At 37.9% G+C, this 23,210-nt stretch overlaps 1 protein-coding gene across 1 annotated transcript in view; it reads right to left on the reverse strand.

Annotated features, from left to right (window-relative positions):
* LOC137184113 (CUB and sushi domain-containing protein 1-like) overlaps nt 1-23,210 on the reverse strand; it is a 159,442-nt gene that overhangs the window by 50,523 nt on the left and 85,709 nt on the right. Inside the window, exons 31-40 of the mRNA XM_067591491.1 lie at nt 21,991-22,107; nt 21,200-21,409; nt 18,820-19,008; nt 18,418-18,595; nt 11,347-11,492; nt 9,528-9,608; nt 6,253-6,366; nt 3,656-3,772; nt 3,246-3,317; nt 1,782-1,928 (exon numbers count right to left, since the gene is read on the reverse strand). Coding sequence (XP_067447592.1) covers nt 1,782-1,928; nt 3,246-3,317; nt 3,656-3,772; nt 6,253-6,366; nt 9,528-9,608; nt 11,347-11,492; nt 18,418-18,595; nt 18,820-19,008; nt 21,200-21,409; nt 21,991-22,107 — 1,371 coding nt within the window. The remainder of the gene's footprint in view (nt 1-1,781; nt 1,929-3,245; nt 3,318-3,655; nt 3,773-6,252; nt 6,367-9,527; nt 9,609-11,346; nt 11,493-18,417; nt 18,596-18,819; nt 19,009-21,199; nt 21,410-21,990; nt 22,108-23,210) is intronic.

Here is a 23,210-nt window from a genome sequence, read left to right on the forward strand (position 1 = left end):
GACTAAAAACATGCTAACTCCCATACCCATTTATAGCCTGACCAAACCCTCACTGCACCCAAATCCCCAACCCCACAGACTCACAAACAGCAAAAATCTACAATGCTAAGAAAAAGAGAGACAGAGAGACAGAGGATTGGATTACAATATACATGTGACTAGGCTATTGCTGCCACTGGAAAGGTCAGTGGATAAATAAATGTGATACAGTTAAGAGCAATGGCACCGAGGTCATTTCACAGCTAAACCAAGCATGGAGAATGTAAAGAATGATGAGAAAAATGTAGCAGTGATCATTACAGCCAAAGCTGTGGGTGACACAGATGCACACCCACAGACACAAATTTGTACTATACTTGTGAGCACAACTCATATTCCTAATCTTAATCTTAACCAAAGTCTAACCTTAACCCTAAAATCAAGACTTAACCCTAAAAAACAGCACTTAAAGTAGTGAGAGTCATAGCTAATAAGCTAAATTCATGTGATAGATATGTTAAGATATGATAAATATATATATAGAATATATACTGTACTAAATGTATGGTGTGTTTCAGGATAAAACACCCCATAGCATTAATACTTTATAGTAAAAGTGAAAATCCTGACTATAAATTTCTGTTCTCTGTATAGCTGCTGTTGTCAGGGTGATACAACACCATTGGGAAAAGTCAATGCTATTACTTCAGACGATTGTGCTGATATAACCCACAAACTAAAATACATCAAAAAATATATATAGTACGGAGGGCCAGGAGACTGACCTTGTGACCTCAGTCTTCTCAAGCCCAAAAAGGATCAGTGTCACTGTAAATTGCATTTTTTACGACTGAGATGGGTGGTTATCTTCAACAATTTCAGTTAAAACCCATGATTAAAGGGCAGTTGAAAAACCTCACAGCTCAAATCTAACAAAGCTAATGGTAAGAATACCACAGTGTTGGCAAGAACCTGCAGAGATAAAACACTCAATCTGAAGCAAATTGTCAAATTAACAAATTGGACTTACTAATTCTCTTTCTCCTAATTAGCCTAATGCATTAAAAAGAACGTTTCCAATTAGAAGTGTTTTCTAAATGATCATGGCTTAGGTACCAAACACTCCTGATGTATCAATTTATTTTCATGAGGTGAAAGGCATTGGTTAGTCATGCTGGCAGAGACAAATCAATTCAGCCAACATTAGTATAAGATATTTCAACATGGCAGGGTGGCAAAAATGATGTCTATGAAAGCAGAGATAAGGCAGAGATGACAGCAAGACCCTTGTTTGCCTCCAAAAGTCACATTTTAGGCTTCCATCCTTACATGCAAGTAATGCACATTAACATTTATTTTGAGTATTCTGCAGCAATTAGTCAATTAATCAATGAGTCAATCAACAGAAAATTAATCAGCAACTATTTGCAGCTATTATAAAAGCAAAAATTGCCAAGCATTTGCTGGTTGCAGCTTCTCAAATGGGAGGATTTGTGAGGATTTTCCTTTGTCATATATAATAGTGAACTGAATATCTTTGGATTTTGGACTGTTCAGCAGACAAAACAAGAATTTGAAATCAGGAAACCATCATCATAAAATTATAACAGGCTTTTTTCACTATTTTTCTGACATTTTATAAACAAAACAATTAATCAGGAAAATAACTGTCAGATCAATCAGTAATGAAAATAATTGTTAGTTGCAGCCCAAGGATTTCAAATAATTGTAACACTAGGGGATCATTGGCTGATTGTAGACAGACAGAATGTGAGAAAATAACAGACATGTATTGTATGTACCTGAGTATCGTATTTTGAATCCTCTCTTGTTGGTTGCATGGTCAGTGGACCATCTTAGATATAGTTGGTTTGTTTTAGATGTGAAGTTCAGCTGAGATGAATGGTTTCCACTTAGAGCAACAAGCAAAGGGCTCTGTCCTGAGGATCCTAGGGAAACAAATGAAAGAGACATAAGAGCTATTGTGCGCACAGTGCACTGTATTTATTTTTTCTGCATGCATAAACAGTATGTCATTTTATGAAGTGATCTCTTCCGTGTGAAAAGGTAGGCCATGACAAGGGAAACAAATTGACAATTATTTTTTTATGTGAGTCAGTAAATTTACAAATTCCATTTTTCATACAATCTTCCAAATGAATATTATCTTAACTCGAGATGAAGCTGAACAATATGCTCCAGTCAGAATGTTTGTGTTTTATTGTTTGTGAGACATGCAACACACAAGGGTGACAGCACTATTAAGTTGCTAAGTACCCCAAAATTACATGTTGTGCATTGTATTCTGATTGGAGCAACATCTCAAGTTTATAGACCACAACTCTCCAGTTGTGCTGAAGTCTGTCCTTCAAACCATGTAGTGGATGCAACCCTAGATAAGTTTGGCTTTGTTTAGAAAGACAAAATGGTCATCCATGAATTTTGAAAATATTGTTACATGTACCATCTCTCCAAATAGTCTTCTGTACATAAGTATTTAGTACACAAGCTGAATCAGCTGTAATGTTGACACTTATTGACATTTTGTTCCTTTCAACAATGCTATGACAAATCAGAGACAATTCTAGTCACAGCCTCCTACTCAAAAATGATGCCATTGCTGTCGGCAACATCAAAGGCAGCTGGAATCTGTTTAGGACCAGGCAAGATAAACACAAACGGACAGAGCTATTCAAAATACACAAATCAGTTGGATATATGCTCATCCCTGCTTGTGGATTCCAATACAAATCACATATTTCAAAAACCTGTCAGGTCTAATTTTTGTTTTGTTGGAAATGTTTGCTGTTTTATATACTAAGCTATGCTTATTGTCAACAGGCCTTTTAAGCAATGATATTGTGATCCTTGCAAAAAACGTTATCAGTTGTAACTTGTCAGAATTACTCAATGTAGTTTTATAAACTTAGATGAAGTTCTTAAAATAAAAAATGTATAAAAACAAGTAAATAAGGAAGAAATTCCACACACGCACACACACACACACACACACACACACACACACACACACACCCGATCTGTTCCGCACGCTTTCAAATTTACTGTTATGCAACCTACTAGGAACTCCTGGGTGGAAAATTCCCCACACCACAAATGAGAATTAAGTGTTGCGCATCTTATTAACTGTTGTGCTACTTTTCATAAACAAACAAGAATTAAAGCTGCATGAGAGTATTGTATAAGTGCGTGCGATGTTGTGTGTGTGTATAGGTGTAAAAGAAATAGAGAGGGAGAGCTTTGTGTACCATCAAAAATCTCCAATTCATCAAACTGTTTCTCGCTGTGGAACATCTCTACGTAGATGTTGATGATGTAACCTGCAAAACAGGAGAGAATCATTTACAACCACATTCAAAAAGCTGGAATACGCAATATAAAGTGAATACAAACGCACACAAATGGGACATATGCACTTGCCTTTATATGCCTTCATGCACAAAGAGCAGATATACATACGTACAGCAAATGCAAACCCATTCTTATCATCAAGCCTCACTTTGACACATACCGTATTTTACATATACCTGCACTCCCATACATAGACACACACATATTCAAGGTACCTATAGTATATGGTGCATGCAAATTGTCTGGCACATTGGCACACACACTGTATTCACTGTATTCACACGCACGCCCCTGACACACACTGTACCTGGAACCATACGCAGCAGCCACGAGCATGTCTGACTGTTGGGGTAGTTGCTAGGGAAACCGGGACTTAATATCACTCCTGATGACGAAGACCGCTCCTCATTGGCTGGGCACTGGGCTGGAGGGGTAACATTTAAAAGCCAGTCAGATTGATCAACTCTCTGAAAACTCTTGCCAGTTTGATTTTGTAAACTTGTAGCTTCAAGCAACTCTCTTTGTGCCTTTTCCTCTGTCCACCCTTCCATACATTCATTGCTCTGTTCTTGTTTGCCTGCCCACTTCCCTTATCAGTATCCTCTCACCGACCCACACGCCAAAAAAAAAACAACAAAAAACATACAAAAAAACTTTCATACTTATCTGATCATTTACAACTTACTTTTATTGGCAAACATTTTAGCATGTGTCATGATGCTCAAACAGAGTGTCTGGAATCTGAAGGCCACATACTCATGTTTACTGCCTTTAAAATTTGTCCATTTTTTAGCCTTGAGCACCAGCAGGACACTGGAAGCCTCTCTCAATCTTTCCGTGTGATGACTGTTTAGGTAACAGGATTTCATACAAAAGGAGCTGAGCTCTAAGTTGTCTGAAGGGGGGCACTTTGGGGGTTGCATGTCTTCTTATGAGAGTGCTGGCTTCTTTTTATCCATTTATAATGGAAAGGACACTGTGTTCATTCCACATGATGGTGAAGGTTGAGCATCTCTTCAACACTGGAGAAAAAGAATCTTCTCATAATAGCCATTCAAATGAGTATTCTGTTGTCTCAGCCCGGTTGCCTGAATAAAACGTTGGCATTGCGGGTTTCTGCAAACCACGGACACATTGAATCTCTGAGTTTCAATATGTCGAATATGTATCATATCAACATTTCTACAACACGTATCAAAGGGAAAGTGACATAGTTCAGATGACATATTAGGAGGAGGCGGGTTGTGTGGTTGTTGACTCGAGACCAATGCTTGCTTCTCGTTTCAACTGACAAAACCGGGTATTTTTAGGGAGACGTTGGGACATTTGCAGCTGTTTTTGTGGCAACAAAACCGGGTATTTTAACCCAAACCATGATCTCTCCCTATCCAAGTGTTTTTTTTTGCCTAAACCTAACCAGACCTTAACCACAGCATTGTCACATCATAAAACATCATTATTCAACTGATAATAGCCATTTAATGCGGAATTAAATGACGCACAAAAAGCTTAAAATGCAATCAACATTGAAACATGGAGATTTAATGTATCCATGATTTGTAAAAACGTAGAGCTGCTACCAGTGCAAAGTCAATGTATTAATACTGCTAACTGAAAAGCCTTCTTTGCTGAGGCCTCTTTAGTTTTAAAATCAAAAATCATGAGTCTCATAAATACTAAATACTACTATGTACTATTAAAAAAATATTCTATAACTGTCGAATTAGATTAGATTGATTAGAGGAAATGACAAAGTTGAATATGTTTACCAGAAGTTTTTATCTAACTTCAACACACAACTATACTGATATACTGTTTGTAAGCCAGCAGGGTAAAATAACTGTATACTCTCTACTGTTTAAATTGTCATAAAACAAGAGGCTTTAACATTTTAAACTTTTAAATACAACATTTCATAGTTTTTAAATGTTTTAAATTGTTTTAAGATGATTTCTAAGTGTATTATCTACCTAAATGTACTCCAGCTAGTGATTAGCTACATTTATCAAAATGACACATGACAACCCCCTGAGAAATATGCTGAGCTGGTTGTATGCAGCTAGATTTTATGTGTTGGTGGAAAGAGCAATGATCACACAGCATTAATACAGCTGAGCTGTGCAAAAGTAAATATATAAAATAGCTAAGTGTTGCACTCTTTGCACAAAACTTTTTTTATGGATGTAACTAGATTTTCATTTGATTCTTCAAATATTTGGTTCTCACTTGTAGTAGTAGTAGTAGTAGTAATAGCAGGGTAGAATCAATATTAGTATTATTATTATTAAGTTAGAAAATAAGTCATGCTTTAGGAACGGATACATCTAATGTATTATTTAAAACCAAACAACTTACATCAAAGGAAGCTACAAAGAAAGCGATTCAGCCACGTTTTCCAGTGAACCGTCTCACACGTGTCTGATGTAACAGATACACTTCTATTTTTCATCAATACAGCTGTTTACACAGGCCACGTAACGGATCGCATTTCACTTGCATGTAAATGCAACCTGAAGCATATCTTTACCCTTCGAGTCTTTACTTCTTTGTTTTACGTATATACGTATACACATATACGTATATAACCACAGTGATTGTGTGTTGAGCTCTGAGCGCTGCCAAAATGCAGGTGACCTACACTCAACACTGTGCCTGAATGCATCCTGTGTGGACATACAAATGTAGCACTAGCTGCTGCTGCTAGATCTTCATCTGTGTGTCTACACAGCAGGAGTTGTGAGAATAAATGTATTCAGATTTGTTAAGGGAAAATATTTAAACAAGATACCTGAGGTTAACTTCAGATTCATACTATTTTGTTAAAGCATCACATAGACATTTCCTGAACACAAGGTCTTCTTTCTGATTTTCACATAGAAACGCAAATACATTGAGTTGCCTTACCTTGACATGTTGGTGGCGGGGTTTCAAAGAGCAAATGGGAGTTGAGTTTACACATAAGCTCTGCCTTTCCGACCAGTGTGTATCCAGGTAAACAGCGATACTTCACAATATCACCTAACACATGGAAAATAATTAAACCTCTATTAAATCATCACCGTACATTAACTGTCAGAAGCATTTCTGCACAGTTCAGCCTTGATCTTTATACAAAAACCCCTGGCCGAATAATTATTTTGTAATTAGAGCGCTCCAAAACAGTTAACAAGCTAGATATGTTGCTCCATTTGGAGAGGCAAAGTTTGACAGGCTTGCCATTTTAAAAAGGCAAAGTTTTGAAGCATGCATTAAATCTCACTGACTGGTGATATACCACCTGTCAGTGATATGCAATGCATGCTTCAAACCATGCCTAGGAGGCGTGCAATATGGACGTTATCATTATGGGGCCTCTGTAAGTTTAAAACTGTTGAACAGAACAAACAAGAACATTCAACCTTGAGCTTGTTCAAATTTTGTATAATTGGCTATTAGACTGACTGATAACAAAGCTAGTGCTGTCTCTGAGGTACTCCATACTGTTAGGTTTTGTGAATGTAAAATCCACAGTACCTGCACTTCGATGTTCTGAGGGCTTCTGAGATTTGTATGTGTGATTAACCCAAACTCACTTGCTTTTGTTCATACTCTGTCACATGGAACGACTTCACCCTGATACTGTGAAGAGGTGCAGACGTGGTGCTGCTGCGGTGTAGTGGAGGTGGCAATAATTTGACATCACCCCAATGAATCAACACTCTGGAGTAGTTTTAGATTACTGTTGTATTTTGTAAGTTTAATTAGTTTAAAATGAATCAGTAAAAATCAACTGACTTTTCTGAATTTACAAGTTGACATTTTAAAATGCTGGTTTTCTGCAGGGAAATGAACATCACTTTACTATTACTTAAGCTTTGCCAGAAGAGACTATGCTCTGCATAACACTGGCGGGGTAAATTGATCTTGCTGGGGTTTTATGAAATGTCTGCTTTTTTCAAAATTACAGCTCCTGTTGATCTAAAAGCCTAATTGTTTGTTCACACCAAATGCAAAGCAAACTTTTCATGTGGTGAGAATACATACAAAGTCAATGCAAAGAGGCAAATATACATGAATACACGAAATTTGCCTCATTTGTGTATTCGCGCAAGTTGAAAATATTCAACTTGAGTGAAAAATTTGTGCATATCGTGGGTCTGGACCAGGGGACTGAGCTTGTGGCTTGCCGACAGACAGCTGTTGAGAGCCGGCCAGCTCTGGAGGAGAGAGCCAGGGAGCACGTTGGTGCTGCTGCTGATGATTTCTGGAGGAATAAACACACACCGGACCACCACACCAGTCACACCAGATTTTGCTCTAATTCAGGTCAGTTTACCATCGGGACGAGTGTATTTTTTAAACCTTTGGCATTAAAAAATGTTTTTATCTTCACTTTTGCTTCTCAACCTAATTTACACCGGAGTCACACCCCCCCCTCAGCTGCTGTCATCAATTGTAAACATCTTAAATGCCGCTGAGTTTATATGACTTTAAAATTACACAGTATGTAGATATCTATGTGTATAAACAATAATGTCATTGCTGTATTTATGCTTTTAAATGACATTATTTTGAGTGTCCACAGAGCAGCTACAATGTTTGCAAAGCATAACTCTGATAAATCTGAACTCCATTCAGAAAACAAGCATTTTAAAAGTTGTTTGATTGTCGTCTAGCAGACAGACCTGACAAAGCATGAATTCAGACTTTTTAGAAATCAGCATCATGATGTAGTTATTTCTGCATCCTTTTGATCCATTTATGCAATTTAATCACAGCAAAATCTAAATTTATTTGGGGTTCATAGTGCTTTAAGGTCTGTAGTCGTCCTCTGGGAAGTGCAGTAAATCAACAGATTTTTGGGGGGAGTTTTGTGTGACGGGTTAATGCAGTTTATCACAGCAAAACGAGCAAAGAAGAGTTGATAATGTATCTCTCAGTGTTTACAGATAAGTGTCGGTATGACTGTTCTTAGCAGGAGGACTAAGCCGTCATGATGGCAGGCAGGCTGAGCGTCAGCAAAATCACCATGCTGGCTCCGACTGTCCAGGTGGGGACTAGTCGGTGCCTGCCATTGCTTGTTGGCTGTTTGGGGCGAATAAACACAAATGATCCCGCAGTCAAACTCGCACAAGTAACGAAAGGTGAAAATTTGCTTCACGTTTGGTGTGAACACACCATCAGAGACTTTGAGCAAATGCTTAGGTAAAATGAAGATCTTGACAAGCAATTATTTCTCCCAGAATGGATGTTTTTTGAAAGCTTGTGTTACATTTCATCATAGTACATAAAGTAAAAGGAGACTGGTCCGAGATGTGTTTAGCCTGTCTTTGCACAAGTCACATATGCATAGAAATAGAAAACAAGACATTGTGGTTTAATTAGAAGCTAGTGTTAGCAATAGCTCTATTTATTGACAAAAATAGCTACAGAAGGCGCAGTGATAGTACAGCAAACAGCGAGGTTGTTCGAGGGCTTATATTTTCTCCTTTGTTGGAGGCATCTGTTTGCCCCTGTTTATGCTAAGCTAAACGTTAAACATGTCCCAAATCTGTTTACTCTATGTCCTGGGTTAAAGAAATGCAGATAATACTGATCCTCTCATTTGACAGTAAACAGCTTATTTCCCCAAATTTTGCATTCATTTGTTTTTTATTTTATTTTAAGTATTTTTAGAGACCTCAAGAAGTATTCACTTGTTAAATGTAAAAAAAAAGATGTGAGGTTAGGAGAACTTAAAAATAATTTATACTGCATATTCTTTAACTAACATTTTAACAATGCAACATATTCTCAAGCATTACATGCACACTCAGTGGATTATACTAAGAACAAGTGGTTCAGCTTCACTAATAAAGCACAATAAGATTTACAATGACAGACTTACATAAGCATGCTATATTTAGATTGTGCATTTGTAAGGTAATGTAGCCTATTAGTGGAGTCATTTACAATCAGCAGAATAATGACCTCTTGCAAGCTTGATCAGATGAGTCGTTTTGGTCTGAAGGTGCAACAAATAAGGTAAAGCTAAAAATGCTTCTTAATTTAATCTTAACTTTTTTGCTAAATTAGTCCCATTTTTCAAGCAAGTTCAGATGTAGCAACTTTCTTGTAGATATTCTGCTATGTTGATTTTTTTTTGCAAATCATCTAATGTTTCTCTGTATGAATGTGTTATTATTAATCAGGATTATTACCTATTTGGAAGTCTTCGTCCTCATAGATTATTTCGGCATTCTCCACAACTGGGGGAGGAGGGCATTTCTTCAGACGGTATGCTGGAGAGAAGTGCAAAAAATCTTAATAAGGTGCCCTAGATTGCAATTGTAAACAATACAATGAAGTCTACAGCAATCAGGTATTTGCATATTTGTAATAAGAAGGGAGACTTTTGTTAGTGTAATATTACAACAAATCACACAAATTACATTTGTACTTTTTCTTTTTTCCTTTATAGTTAAATCAATGTGTGTGAACCAAAAAATGCAAACCAGAGAACAAAGATGTTGCTTCACTTCTCTTCATTATTTCGCTGCACAGGTATTTATTACAACCAACAAGCAGCATAATTGGCTTGTTAGAATGAGCATCCATGTAGAGTATGGGACAATGGGTGTGCTTTGTCATCTTTATTATCTTTATTATTCATATTCATTATTAGCCATGCTTGTATCATAGTGTTGTAGGGGGAATGACTTTGAATTAAGGTTTCTTTGTGTGTCTTCTTGTTCCTCTGTGCCACTTATTGTACTGTAAGGTTGTTCCCCGAACCTGAACTTGTTCATGTCTTTCACAAATTCAAATGTGACCTTGCACTTATATTTGCATGTTATTATTATCTAGTATGAATAGTACATTATGAATGTAGTATGTATCTGGTCCCTGGGCAGGATGATTCACACGCTGGTTTAACAAACATATTCACACCCTGGAGGATTGAAAATGTAGAAGATCAGATAGTGTGTATTCCCCTGGAAATCAAAAAAAAAAAAAAAAAAGTTCAGAACAAACTGAAGAGAAAATGGGGCAAAAATGTCACATGTGGTGCAGTCAGGGTAGCCTTATGGGTTCAGAAGAACACAAACTCAATTCATTTTCAAGCAACAGAGTCAAACTCTGCACTAGAGCAAGAACGTCAGAGTGTTTCTCAACAACTCCAAGAAGTGTTTCTCAGTCACTTAAATAATTAACATAAGAAAACAATAACAAGAGTGTTATGATTTTTTTTTTTTTTCATTTTTTCTACTGTCACATTGAGAAAGACACCCGGTGTCCTACAGAAGCTAAGTGAAACAAAATGAGAAACAGGTGTTTTCAAGTGTGGATGATCTGCCCTCTTTTCAAATAGTGAATCACTGGTCCATAAACAAAAACATATTTTGACCTTAAGAAACAGAGATAATCAGGTTACATTTCAATAATATCCCTAAGTTTTAATTAAACACAGGCACAGACAGTTATTTGAGGTTGGAAAGAGCACAATACACAACCTGAGCACAGGGTGTACATTGTATCCTTTGTGAACTTACAGCCTCAGTAACAAAACCCACACCTCAGAGTACACACACTACCAGTGATTCTTAAGAAAATGTTTCTTGTTTAGAAACATCACTGAAACACCACGAGTCGGACCTATTCAGAGATATGGACTTACTCATAAGAATAGTGAATAGCAGTGCAATAATGGGGAAAGCAAGGAAAAAGAGTGAAAGAAGAAAAGTGGCTACATTATAAAATATCTCTATACTCTCTCCATAGACAGGCCTCTGACCTTGTCTTGTTATAGTTATTCACTGGTTATGGACATCAGTGGTCATGCCCAAACAAAGGGGACACTAGTAGTGGGTACTGAAAAGTACTACCTGAATTCATACAAGACTATATCAATGCCTAAAAGAAGATGTACTTTGATTTGAGGAAATCTGTAACTGCATCTCAATGCCATATACATACATATGAGAATGCAAATATAGTACTGCAGGTAATGTAAACGTATATGTCAATGTGTATCTGTACCATGGAAGTTGAGTATGAAGAATCCTCCAGTTGAAAAGTCAGAGTGAAAGCGGATCAGGACGTTTGGGCTGGTACTGTAGGCTGACTCTAACGCTGTGTTGCCACTGAAGACTCCCAGCTGAGGACTGGACGCATCTGGACCATCCCTAAATAAAGACAAAGTGGGAGTAAACACATGCATCAAAGACAACAGAAGATGCCTAAAGTGGGAGCTGGATACATCTACAAAATCAAAATACAAAGTTGGAAATAGAAAGAAATCATTAAAAGTGGCAGAAAGATATGAGGCATTCTGTTATACAGTGAAATGTTCGTCTGCTTTACTTTACATTTAAAGCAAAGCTCTCACATTCACAAGGAGGGATATTTTCGGTCCACATGGCATTACATGGCATTATAAAATGTATGATATGTATGAATGTATTATTATCCCCTCTTACACAGCTTGAATAATTTTTTTTATTTTTTTATGTGTCACCATCTATTCGATTTGACTCCATAGTTTACTATTAAGTCAAAAAAACTGGCAATTTGTTTATTTTCTTAACAAGGTACATATTTTAACACTGACAAGACTAACTTAGCTACTGTCCTGAATTTTAATGTTGCCCTTAGGATGTAAGAAAAACATTAACCAGTATGTAATATGAGCCAACATGTCGTAGCAAATGAATAAATGGCAAGTAACATAGTAAAGTACAGCTATTCCTAAAAAACTGGAAATATAGCCAGTTGTCTATTAAATGAAACAAACAACACATGTAACAGATAGTTCATGAGAATGAAATGATATTATATTGATTTACGCTCTCACTCAACTATAGGTAATGTAGGGATAACTGTGAAACCACCCTGCAACGTATCTGCCCAGGTCAACCTCAATTCGTTTGTCTGAAACTGTTTTTATTATCCCCTCTAATCCGTGTAGAAAAATATGGATTTTTCCGATTGATCTGCCTACAAAACATCACCTTAAAATATATTTTATTACAATTCTACAATTATCTCAAATACTGCCTCTGTAGATTCAACATAATAAAAATCCATCATAGTAAAAGAAAACTTTCAGGTGTGACTTGATTATCAAAGAAATCCACAGAAAAGAGTGAAAAAAGACTTTCCAAATGGGTCAGTAAAAATACAAAGAAAACAGAAAGAGATGGTGATGGCTCCCCTCCTTTCTTCTTTGTATTTGATTATCAATGACACACTGAATAAACAAACTACTGACTGGTGTTTTTACATGTGTCTGCCTCAGCTCTAAAGGGAGTTCAGAGGTTAGGATCAATATGAACTTCTTATGAATTGGTAGTTGTGGGTTTGCTTTCACTGACTGCATTTGATTACAGAAACTAAAAGCAGCTCTTGTTAATAAAATGAAACAGATATCCATCTATATATGGTAAGACCACATGCTTGTTCATTGAAGGGGTAGCAAAAATATTTTAGTTTAGTTTTTTTTCCCCTTTCTTTGCTTTTTTCACCCATTTCAAACAAGTTCATTGAACAAAGCCCTTGGATTAAAGGCTTAACTTCACTCATTAAATATTGAATGTTGTTGAAAGGTTACATTTTCTAAAGTTCCTAAATGCCCAGTTTTAGGTTTTTAATGAACATGCCATTGGATTAAACAAGGGTTTTAAAATTTTAATTCATGAAGAGTGCCTGGGATCTCTTGGCTCCTCAATAATTCAAGGTCTTCTGAAGGTGTTGGAGCTCATTTAGTGAATCAGAATGTGCTATTTGGGTCATTTAAATCAAAACTGCATTTTGGGAATTATGTGGCTCTATTTTTACTGCCTGAAAAATACACAGACTCAACACCAATACACCCCTCTACCCCCCACCCACCCCCCACCAAAAAAAACCCCAAAACATACAATTTGATGTATTAAAACATGCATTTGGGGGGCAGTATTTATAATTCATACATATTTCTGAACAGTGAAGAAATACTACAACAGCACTTAGAAAACCTGGGCTTAGCTTGAGTTGGTTACTGACCTTTCCCTCCATCAAGTAAGAATACACTCCTGTGAAAGCCATTTCATGAAGGCAGTACCTTCAGGCCATATGATGTTAGCTTGTGAACAAAAAAGCTGCTGATGTGAATCTCAACACCAGCTGAAACAATATCACCAGGAAGAGAGAATGGGATACTCTCCCACATGTTTTACACAAGCCTTTCATCTGGAAATGAAGATTTAAAAAAGCTTCTACTTTGTCTGCCTACTGTGAGTGATTGACACAAGCAGAGTGCAGTTGAGAATAATGTGGGATTGAGAGGAATACATTAACAGAGTTAATGTAATGTAGTTCTTTTTCTTTCTCTTGCATTGAAAGCAGTGCCACAACACTAGATTGAAAGAACAGTGGATCCATTACAAAAACTTCTTTAGACATTACATTGATATGACAGCAATATAATGATATGAGAATATTACTATTAAATAGAATATTTAAAAAATTAAATCATATTGAAATATTGTGATGTATCTTAAATGCTATCTCTTCCTATTTTGAAAGGCAGCACAATTGTTGAGCTCTGTAACTGTCTGAGCTTCTTTTTTTCTCGCTAAGCACCATATTATATGAAAGCACCAATAGTGCACAAAAATATGGTCGACATTGTTAAAAAAAATTTCTTATAAGAAATACTGTAGTTGATTTTGTCAGATCATCTTGACTCTATGATTAGTGTATGTACAACACCATAAACTACATGCTCTGGTGTTAGATCCATCGGCCAGTAAAAGCAATGGTTCAGTGATAATAGGCAACAAGCCAAACACAACTAGTGGCAGACCAAAGACACAGTTTGGCTACACTCCCTGACATCTGGATGTAGCTGCCGTCACGTAAACCTCAGGGGCATACAGGGCAGAAACCAGCAGACACACATCTGTGAGATATGGAATATACAGAACATAGTAATGTACAAAGCAAAAGACATGAAACCAGAACAGAAGGAGGCTTGTGAAGTCAGTATAACCGCTAACAGCAGCACTAGCATGAATGGTAAGAGTGTGGCCCTCTCAGATCATAAAAACTACTTTATTGTTTTGTTTGAACATGACTGTGATTGTAAGAGTCCACTCTTACTGATGGCACTGCATAGATTCAAGTCTTAACCTGAACTAAAGCATTGCTCTATGAACACATTATGCTAGAAGTCATTGTTCATCTTACTTTCATTGCTCCGTATTTACAGTATAGTATACAAAATGCACCTTTTATATGTATAGTAACTGCATGATAAGTTAAGTCTTTGGCCAATAGCTTTCCATTGTGGATTTAATTTTCATCAATAATTGGCATAGTGTGGTCAGCTTATTCAAACCCAATATGACTCATTTAGGGAAACTCTTAAAATTATGCTCCCAATCAATTTCCTATTAACCTAGCAGCTCATACAGGGCATATTGTGTCTCCTGCCAGCGTCTATACAATTGCATCAAAAAATCCAAACAGTCAAATGCCCATTTCAGGACAAAAGCAGTGGCCCCAATCTTATGCTCTTATGAGTTCAATTAGATAATGTCAGTTATCCTGTTTTATTAACAGTTCGCCACTGATGCACATAATTAAAAGGATTTCAAATACAAACTCTATCATTAAAAAAAGTTCCAGAGGGCCTGCTGACATCATGCTGCCATTAATTCATTGTTAACCCATCGCACCTCTCACATTGCTCCAGCCTTCCACATGAGACCACACTTAGTTCAGTCAAGGAAAGTCAAAAGGAGCCAAAGACAACACTGCCTCACACAACAAGGGTATAAGGGTATAGGGTATATATATATATATATGTATATATATATATATATATATATATATATATATATATATATATATATATATATATATATATATATATATATAAATTACTTATCATTTTACACACATTAGATAAATCAAATAATCGAATCTAAGGACTATATCTTTAATTATTATTAAAATTTTTAAAACTCTCTGGGGCAAACGCAAAATGTTTGCACAACCTTTGCAGCCGCTAAACCTGCGCAAATGAGACAACCATGTAATTCACACAGCACCCGCAAAAGGTGAAATGCACCCCAAATTGTGCTGTCAAGCAAATAGCATCTTGGTGCTCTTTTGCTATTTGCATGTATATAAATTAGTTACATACATTTGGCGCAAAATTGGTCCCTTTCTATGCAAATGTAACCTGACGCGCCAGATGGTTTGTTAAACAGAACCATCTGAGAAGTCATTTGGAAAAGGGCAGGCACTTTCAAAAATACTTGGCAGGTGATTGGATGGACCATCTGTCCATCACCACCTATCACCGTCTTACCTTGCGAGGCAGCTGGATTCGCAATGCTGATTGGTTCAAACCACTGGTGGTTCAGACATAAACGCCTAACTTGAAGCCTGACAAGATGGATTCTCGTGTGATCTCGTGATGTCCTGAACTTGCGAATCCAGGTGTCTTGCAAGGTAAATGCAAATGAGCCTCATTGCAAAAAAAGTCCAATTCACAAGGACCAGTGCTAATAGCCACATACAGTTAGAGTGAAATTATTAGCATCTTATTAGGGAGTCGGTGGTAACTGAAACACACCCACCCACTCACTCACTCACCGACCCACCCACCCACTCACTCACTCACTCACCGACCCACCCACTCACTCACTCACTCTCATCAAATCTTCAAACTTATGAGGTACTCAATGATATTGAATTGATATTGAATGATATCAAGGGCGAAATCTTCAGTCAGACATTGGGGGGGATCAAGTGGGAAGGGGTGGTAGGCTTATCTCGGACTTTCAGCTAATTAAAAATAAAAATGTCCTGACAGCACTGATGGAGCTCAGGATTCATGCATAAGAACTAATTTATTACAAATAATCCCACCATATAAACCTGGAATCTGTGTGTAACAGCTGACCCGTGTAGATGTGTAGCAGAACATAGTACATTAATTACAGATCCTGACTGATCGGTGTTAATGAAGTTACCGCTGCTGTGCCATGTGCATAAATGCGCACAGCCTCTTTCTCAGTTTGGAGACGCACTTATCGTTTCAGCTGCTGTGTGATGCTGCAGCCAGCTGTGACACACAGCCAGCTGTGGGCAACAAACAGAACATCAGTACTGAAGTTTCTGCGAAATCTTGGATACATTCAGTGACACCTGAACGACATTATTGTAAGATTCAGACATTAATCTAGCACATTTTAGACCTGTCTGAGTCACATTAATAGCTGTATTTTGACATTTGACATTTCAGTAGATTATGTTATAGATGTGAAATACTAGAGAAGTAAAAGAAGCAAAATACATGAAAGTTGGTTTGTAATTGTGGAGAGCTCTGTGTATGCACACCTCTGCTAATTAAAGACACACAATTTTGTGCTCTCTGCAGTTTTCATTATGGACCAATCTGTGCTGAAATGTGGAGAAAAGCCTGAAACACTGGAAAGCTGCAAAACTTTATGGGCGCATTTGTGCCGTCATATCATTAGAACAATATCTTTTGTGAATCAGACCTTGAGACAGGGCAGATAGCAATTGCAAATGATGTGCAATTCATGGTGCTATCAGCGGCCGCAATCCATTCTTTGTGAATTTGCCCTTCTGAGTACTGATGTGGATATCAGTGCTCTTCCATATACATGGCTGTAATGCAGTAGCACTAGACCTTTGGATCACCCACTCTAAATCTGTCTAAGGCCCTGGAAGGTAGATAGTACCCCACTGGGTCAGAGAAAGGCACTCCTCTCTTCAGTGTCAGCCCCAAGTCACTTCCAAATATATTCATGTGTTTGAGTTGGAGGATTGAACGGTGCAACAGTCCATAATGTGTGCTCTAATCTCACATTACAGATTTCTTTTGCTACCCTACAATCTATGTATGTGATTTTATAATTTTGTTCCCCATGGAGTGTGCCAAAAACACATGAATGACCAAAATCAATTTGCTACTGCAAAATAAATCGATATTGCACCTCTCCATAGCTACATCCACAACTCTGGTAACTGGCGAGATTGAAAGCGAGTAGTCACCAACTATGAATGTTTTACTTTCCCACTGACTGCATTTCAACTGCTCGCTCCTTAGAGCTTAACTCTTGAGCCTGAAAACTAAAACCTGACCTCACCCAAACACCAAATATTTCTTTCCTAAACCAAACCTACACTAAATGATGACAAAACCAAAATCACACTTGATTTCTTCTTTTTTTACTAATAAATCTACTTTATAATATTACGTTTAAAAGCAAACCTGGTACAAACTGCAACTATTAAGTACAAAATTTCTCTGGGCTGACCCAAACTGGTCAGAACCAGCCAGGTCCCATTGGATTTGTGAACCCAGCTCCACCACTTCTTTCATTACATTTCCCACTCCCCACTGAATCTCATCATTACTGCCAGAGTTCCCGAGCCCTCTCCGGGTCTGCCATGGCCATGGTACTGAGATAGATTGAATTGGTCAGTGGTCCCATTGTAAATGCATTACTCTCACACTCCCTGTATTACAATCTTACCTCCACACTGAATCCCATTATTACTGCAGGAGAGTCAGTGTATGCATAGCACAGAGTGTATATGTGTGTATATATTAGGAGTCTATGGAGTTGTGATGCCTGTGTATCAACCATGTCTTGCACAGATCCATATGTGTCTGTGTGTATGATAAAGTCACAAACAACTGACACATATTGATATGCCTTTGTATAAGCAAGACAGTGTTTGTATTGAGTTAAGGATGTAATGAATAAAAATACAATCAATACCAGGGATAAGATTGTAACCAATATAATATATGGCATGTGTGAAAGTGTGTATGTGAGTGAGAGGGATAGAAAGACATTGATAAAAAACAGAGGTAAAAGTTGATACAACATCACTATCTTCTTATTAGTGTGCAGAGAGGAGACAGGGTTCAAGTACATGCAAGACTTACCCATCAGTGATGCAATCAGTCCCAGGATCAAGGGCAACATTGAAAAGAAGCTTATGCATTTGTGTGTACAGTGTTTGTGTGTGTGTGTGTGTGTGCATGCGCATGTACATTCAAGTGTGAGTGTGCAGACTTACCAGACAGCGATGTAATCAGTGACAGGCTCTGTCTGCAATAAGGTAAAGTTGATATAAACTCCATGTCCATGGGGAACAGAGATGAGCCAGCTACAGTCTTGGGAGTTGGGGTATTCATTGGGGTACTGAGGTGAATAGATCGTCCCGTTGTCAGCCGTGACATTATAGCCGCAAGGAGCTGTTGATGCAGAAAGTTATGAAATTATCTATTTGCGAATCTGTCACTTTTTTCTAACATGCAAGTCCTACAAAGATAAGGTTATATAGTTTACAGTTGAGAGATAACAGAAAAGGGGGAGACAGAGAAGGGAAATGACATTGTCCCCAGCCATCCCCTCGGTTATCAGGGTGCCTCAGATATTAGAAAATGTTTAAAATATCGACATCATTAGTTGTTCTCACCCTCACAGCGTGGAAATGGGTGGTTCCACTTCCGGTTGGTCCCGTGGAGGCATGTCAGAACTGGGTGTCCAATCAAAACATAACCAGGGTAGCACTGAAAAGTTACTGATTGGCCAGCACTGTAGTCACTGTTGATGATGTCACCATTGGGGAAAGGAAAGGGATCCTGGCAGTTTTGAAGTTGATAGGCTAAAGAGAGAGAGATGAAAAGAAATAACTGACATTGTAGAAATACTCCAGTTTAATTTCAGATTTGCCTAATTTTAACAGCTTTGAGAGACATATAAAATATAATAAGCTTTGGTTAACTAGATTGGTAAACAAACAGTTGAGAGATAAATATGTATTTTTTTCCACTGCGTAGCGTTACGCAGTAGCCTTTAATGTCTGCCTAAAAGTACCCAAAATGTGACTACCAATTGAAAATTGTGATTCATTGTATTCAAACCACTTTCCCATCTATAGCTGAGGAATTAATCTATGTCCTGCAGAGGCTACCAATAGTAAGTGCAACAACATTAGTAGATCTGATGATCAATCTCATCCCACACAGTTATCTGGAACATATATGCATGGCATGTCAGCACTTGCTTAAGGATATGTCAGCTTCACAAGTCTATTTAGGGCACATCTCACTCTGTATGAGTGTCATGGCAAACCAAGCCCCTCCATCAGATGTGCCATTGACAGATAACAGAGGTGATTGACTTTGGGAAACCAGCAGCTAGAAAAGGCTAGGGTGAAGGACAGCACCTCACAGCACAAGAGCAAGCACCCAAGACAGGGTTAGTACAAACAGCACTATATTGGACAAAGGCCTGTGAAGAGGTCTAAGAGACAGCCTAGTCGATGGTAGCGGAATCTAAGACTTTGGAGGGCACAGCATACAACATAACCAAGGTGCAAGATGTGTAAAGGAACACCTGTGCTGCTGCTGATTATGGGCTCAACCATCCCACAGCAAGATGGGAGATGCCACAAAGGATACTTGAGAATGACAGAACCAAGATCCAGTGGGACTGTTAGATCTAAGCATAAAAAAATGTTGATAAAACAAACTGGTCATTGTGGAAATCAAGAGTGAACATGCAAGTGGTGACAGATGTAGAGGTCCCATGTGAGAGCAACATCAAGGGGAAGAAATATACGAGGATATATAAAACCAAGGGGCTGAAAGAGGGACTAGAGAGAATGTAGAAAATGCAGGCCCAGTGCTGTTGGGAGTACTTGCGGCTGTGAAACTAAAGATTCCAGGAGCAACATTTACCATATCTGTCCCCAAAAGTGCAGTACATGCACTACAAAGTCAGAGCTGAGCCCTAAAACTAGAATCAGTTGATTTTATTAGCAACATGATGAAATGTGAGTGTGTATTGTATTCACACTGGGTTTTTTTAAATCCAGGACCTATCTCACTGAAGCGGATGTGCACCCGACTATTCTAGCCAATGGAACGCTAAAATGTCCATGCTACTAGAGAACTTCCGTTTTTGTTGCTCAGGTGGTGCAGAGGTAGAAGCACAGACCCAGGCTGGACCACTGCCAGTTGTGTTCATCAAACACAATCTGCACAAGTGGGGATTAATTAATTAATTAAACCTCTCTTTGTTTTGCACCCTCCCGGTGACAATCTTCCCTCTCAGGTGAAAAGCATCTGGTGTGACTACATTTATCTCAGGGGACACACGTCCACATCCTCCCCACGCCAACAATGGGAGTTAGCAATGACAAGGACTGCAGTGTGAGGGGACTTGGTCTTTGCAAATTGTGAGAAAAGGGAAAAATGATTACGTGCATGTGAATGTGGGTTAGCTTATGTGTAAGTTAGTAAGTCTTGTTATAGTTATGCTGGCATATAGGCCCACAGTGCATCTCTTGTGTCTTTGATGTGAAGCACTTAGGGCTATAAGTAAAGCCTGCTGGACAAGATGCCAGTCTCTCACAGGGGCTTACTAACAATCCATCTCTTTTAATGATGAGAGGAAAGCCATGAGGTTTTTTAAGTCTTTAGCATGACTCATCTATGGATCAAAGCTCAAAACCTCATAGCAATATGTTTTTTTCATCCCACCCTTCATTTCTTGGTGTTGGGAAGGCTTTGTAATTTGGCCACTAGGTTTGGATGTTAATTTATTCAGAACATTTGAGGAGACCTTTTTTTTTTTCCTAAATCATTCCAGCGACCATCTTGTGATCCCTGCCCCAAGTCCAGAGAAACTACAGAGTTGGCTCAATTTGAATACAGGTCTGTTTTTTCTTGAGGGGCCACTTTCAACTAAAATAATAGTGCCCACCGTAATCCTTCTTAGTTTGTGGACTTTTGTGTCTGATATTGACCTAAAAACAAATCACGATCAATCAAAATCACAGGTGAACTCACCCTGATAGGTTAGCTTGAACCCCGGCCTGTTCTCCGAGTGGTCACTGTAGAAGTGAATAATCGTCAGGTGGGTAGTACTTAGCAGAGGGGGTGGGATCTGCGAGCCAGTAAACTGTCCAATAAGAGCAGAGCTGTGCTGTGGTCCTGCCCTGACCTCCAGGAAGTCATGGTTGTCTTCAGAAGAAAAGTTTTGGAACTGAATGTGGGCTCCTAGAATACAAACACATAATAAAAAATAGACTACATACAATACATAATAACAATATATGACAATTACAGTATGAGTGTATGAGTTTTTATACTCAAGAGGAACTGCCAACATATTTTTCATTTCATGACATATTACTGGCCTATTTTATTTTATTGCATCTGAGAATTATACAGAAATAGTTTACATTGTTTTACTCTCAGTATGTACAATACAATATTTATGTATTTAGAGACTAATATGCATAAAGACTAAGTGCAATAAGTTTAAATAATTATTATTACAACTACATTTTTGTTGTCTGAGAAAATGATTAAAAGGGCCCTCACACACGCGAGCATGTATACCATGCACACAGATACAAACAGTATCAAATTCAAAACATCAGTTACTGTAGCCATTAAACAGCACACACCATGTGTTAGCCTCCAATTAAACATGTGGTGAAGCTTTCAATAAACCATGTGTTACTGCTGCAGATTTTGTACTAAAAAGGAGGGTCTGTGTTTCCTAAGTACGCCAACAGACGGACTGAAAGTGACACATTCTTTTTAGGAATTCTCCCGCATCCCATAATACTTACCATATCCAGTTGGCAGGGTGATTTGCCAGGTGCAGTCCAGGTTGCCGGGGTAGTTGCCAGGGAAACCTGGACTAAGGATGACACCACTCATCTCAGACAACACCCCGCCGCAACGAGCTGACAACACAGGCACAGCAAACACATTGTTAAAACAGGCAACACATGAGCAATGTACAACAGAGATCATTACCTTGGCCTCTTTAGGAAGTTTACACCGAAGAAGCCAAAAATGGCACAAAACACAGCTGCAAGCAGCAACAAGAAGGAGTTTGATCACCTTTTAATAGATATTTAAGTACACCTTTTAATATCATATAACAAACATGGTTAAGTATATTGAGAAAAAAAGGGACTGAAATTTATGGTTATGGATGTGTGATTGCTAATATAAAAATCAATGTCTGACAATTGTATTATTTATTATGTAACAAGTATGGTGTATCAGGATCATTCAAATGTCATGAGGAGAAAAAAAAACTTACAAAAAGGGAAACATTGTCTTTAAAATTACTTTTTGATGTTATCTGAAGTATATGAAATCAACTGTTAGGAGACCGAATATAATTTTGTAAAAGTCAAATCGATACTTTATAGGAGCATGGGTGCTGAATTTCATTAAATCTTATAAAACCAGTGGTTTAAGAAGAATTTTTTAAACTTCATAGCACCCTACTATGATGCCCCCTTCTGTTGATAATTTTGCCATAATTTGGTTGATGCAAGTATGTCTGACTAAACAGGAAATGCTGGATCTGACACCTACATGTACTGTACTGAATGGGGCTGTAGCAAGGCTGAGTTTATTTAGTCCTGACATGTCAAGTTTGAGTTTAAATGGAATTGGCTTTCCTAACCTGCTACAAGTTTTCACCAAGGGCTGAATTATTCAGGCCTAAACACAAACATCAATGTAATCAAGGCTGCAGAAGTTGGGAAACCTTGGCTCTCAGTACAAGGTACAAAATTCTGTTTGTACCCAGCAGGCATATTGATCTTATGGATCACTGACCTGATATCAGTCAAGAAGGTGCTTACTTCTACAAATCTGATTTCAAGCTGATAAAATTAAAAATAGCAATTAAGTTTTTGTTAAGACACTTTTTTTATCACACTATTCATCATTTCCATTCTCTAATATGATGAAGTATTAATATTCGTATACTATGTTACTATGAGTGAATGCAGCGTCATCTGTATTACATCAGTGGACTGTTTCAGCA

This window comes from Thunnus thynnus, chromosome 1 (assembly GCF_963924715.1).
Source record: "Thunnus thynnus chromosome 1, fThuThy2.1, whole genome shotgun sequence".
In the NCBI taxonomy this organism is placed as follows: domain Eukaryota; kingdom Metazoa; phylum Chordata; class Actinopteri; order Scombriformes; family Scombridae; genus Thunnus; species Thunnus thynnus.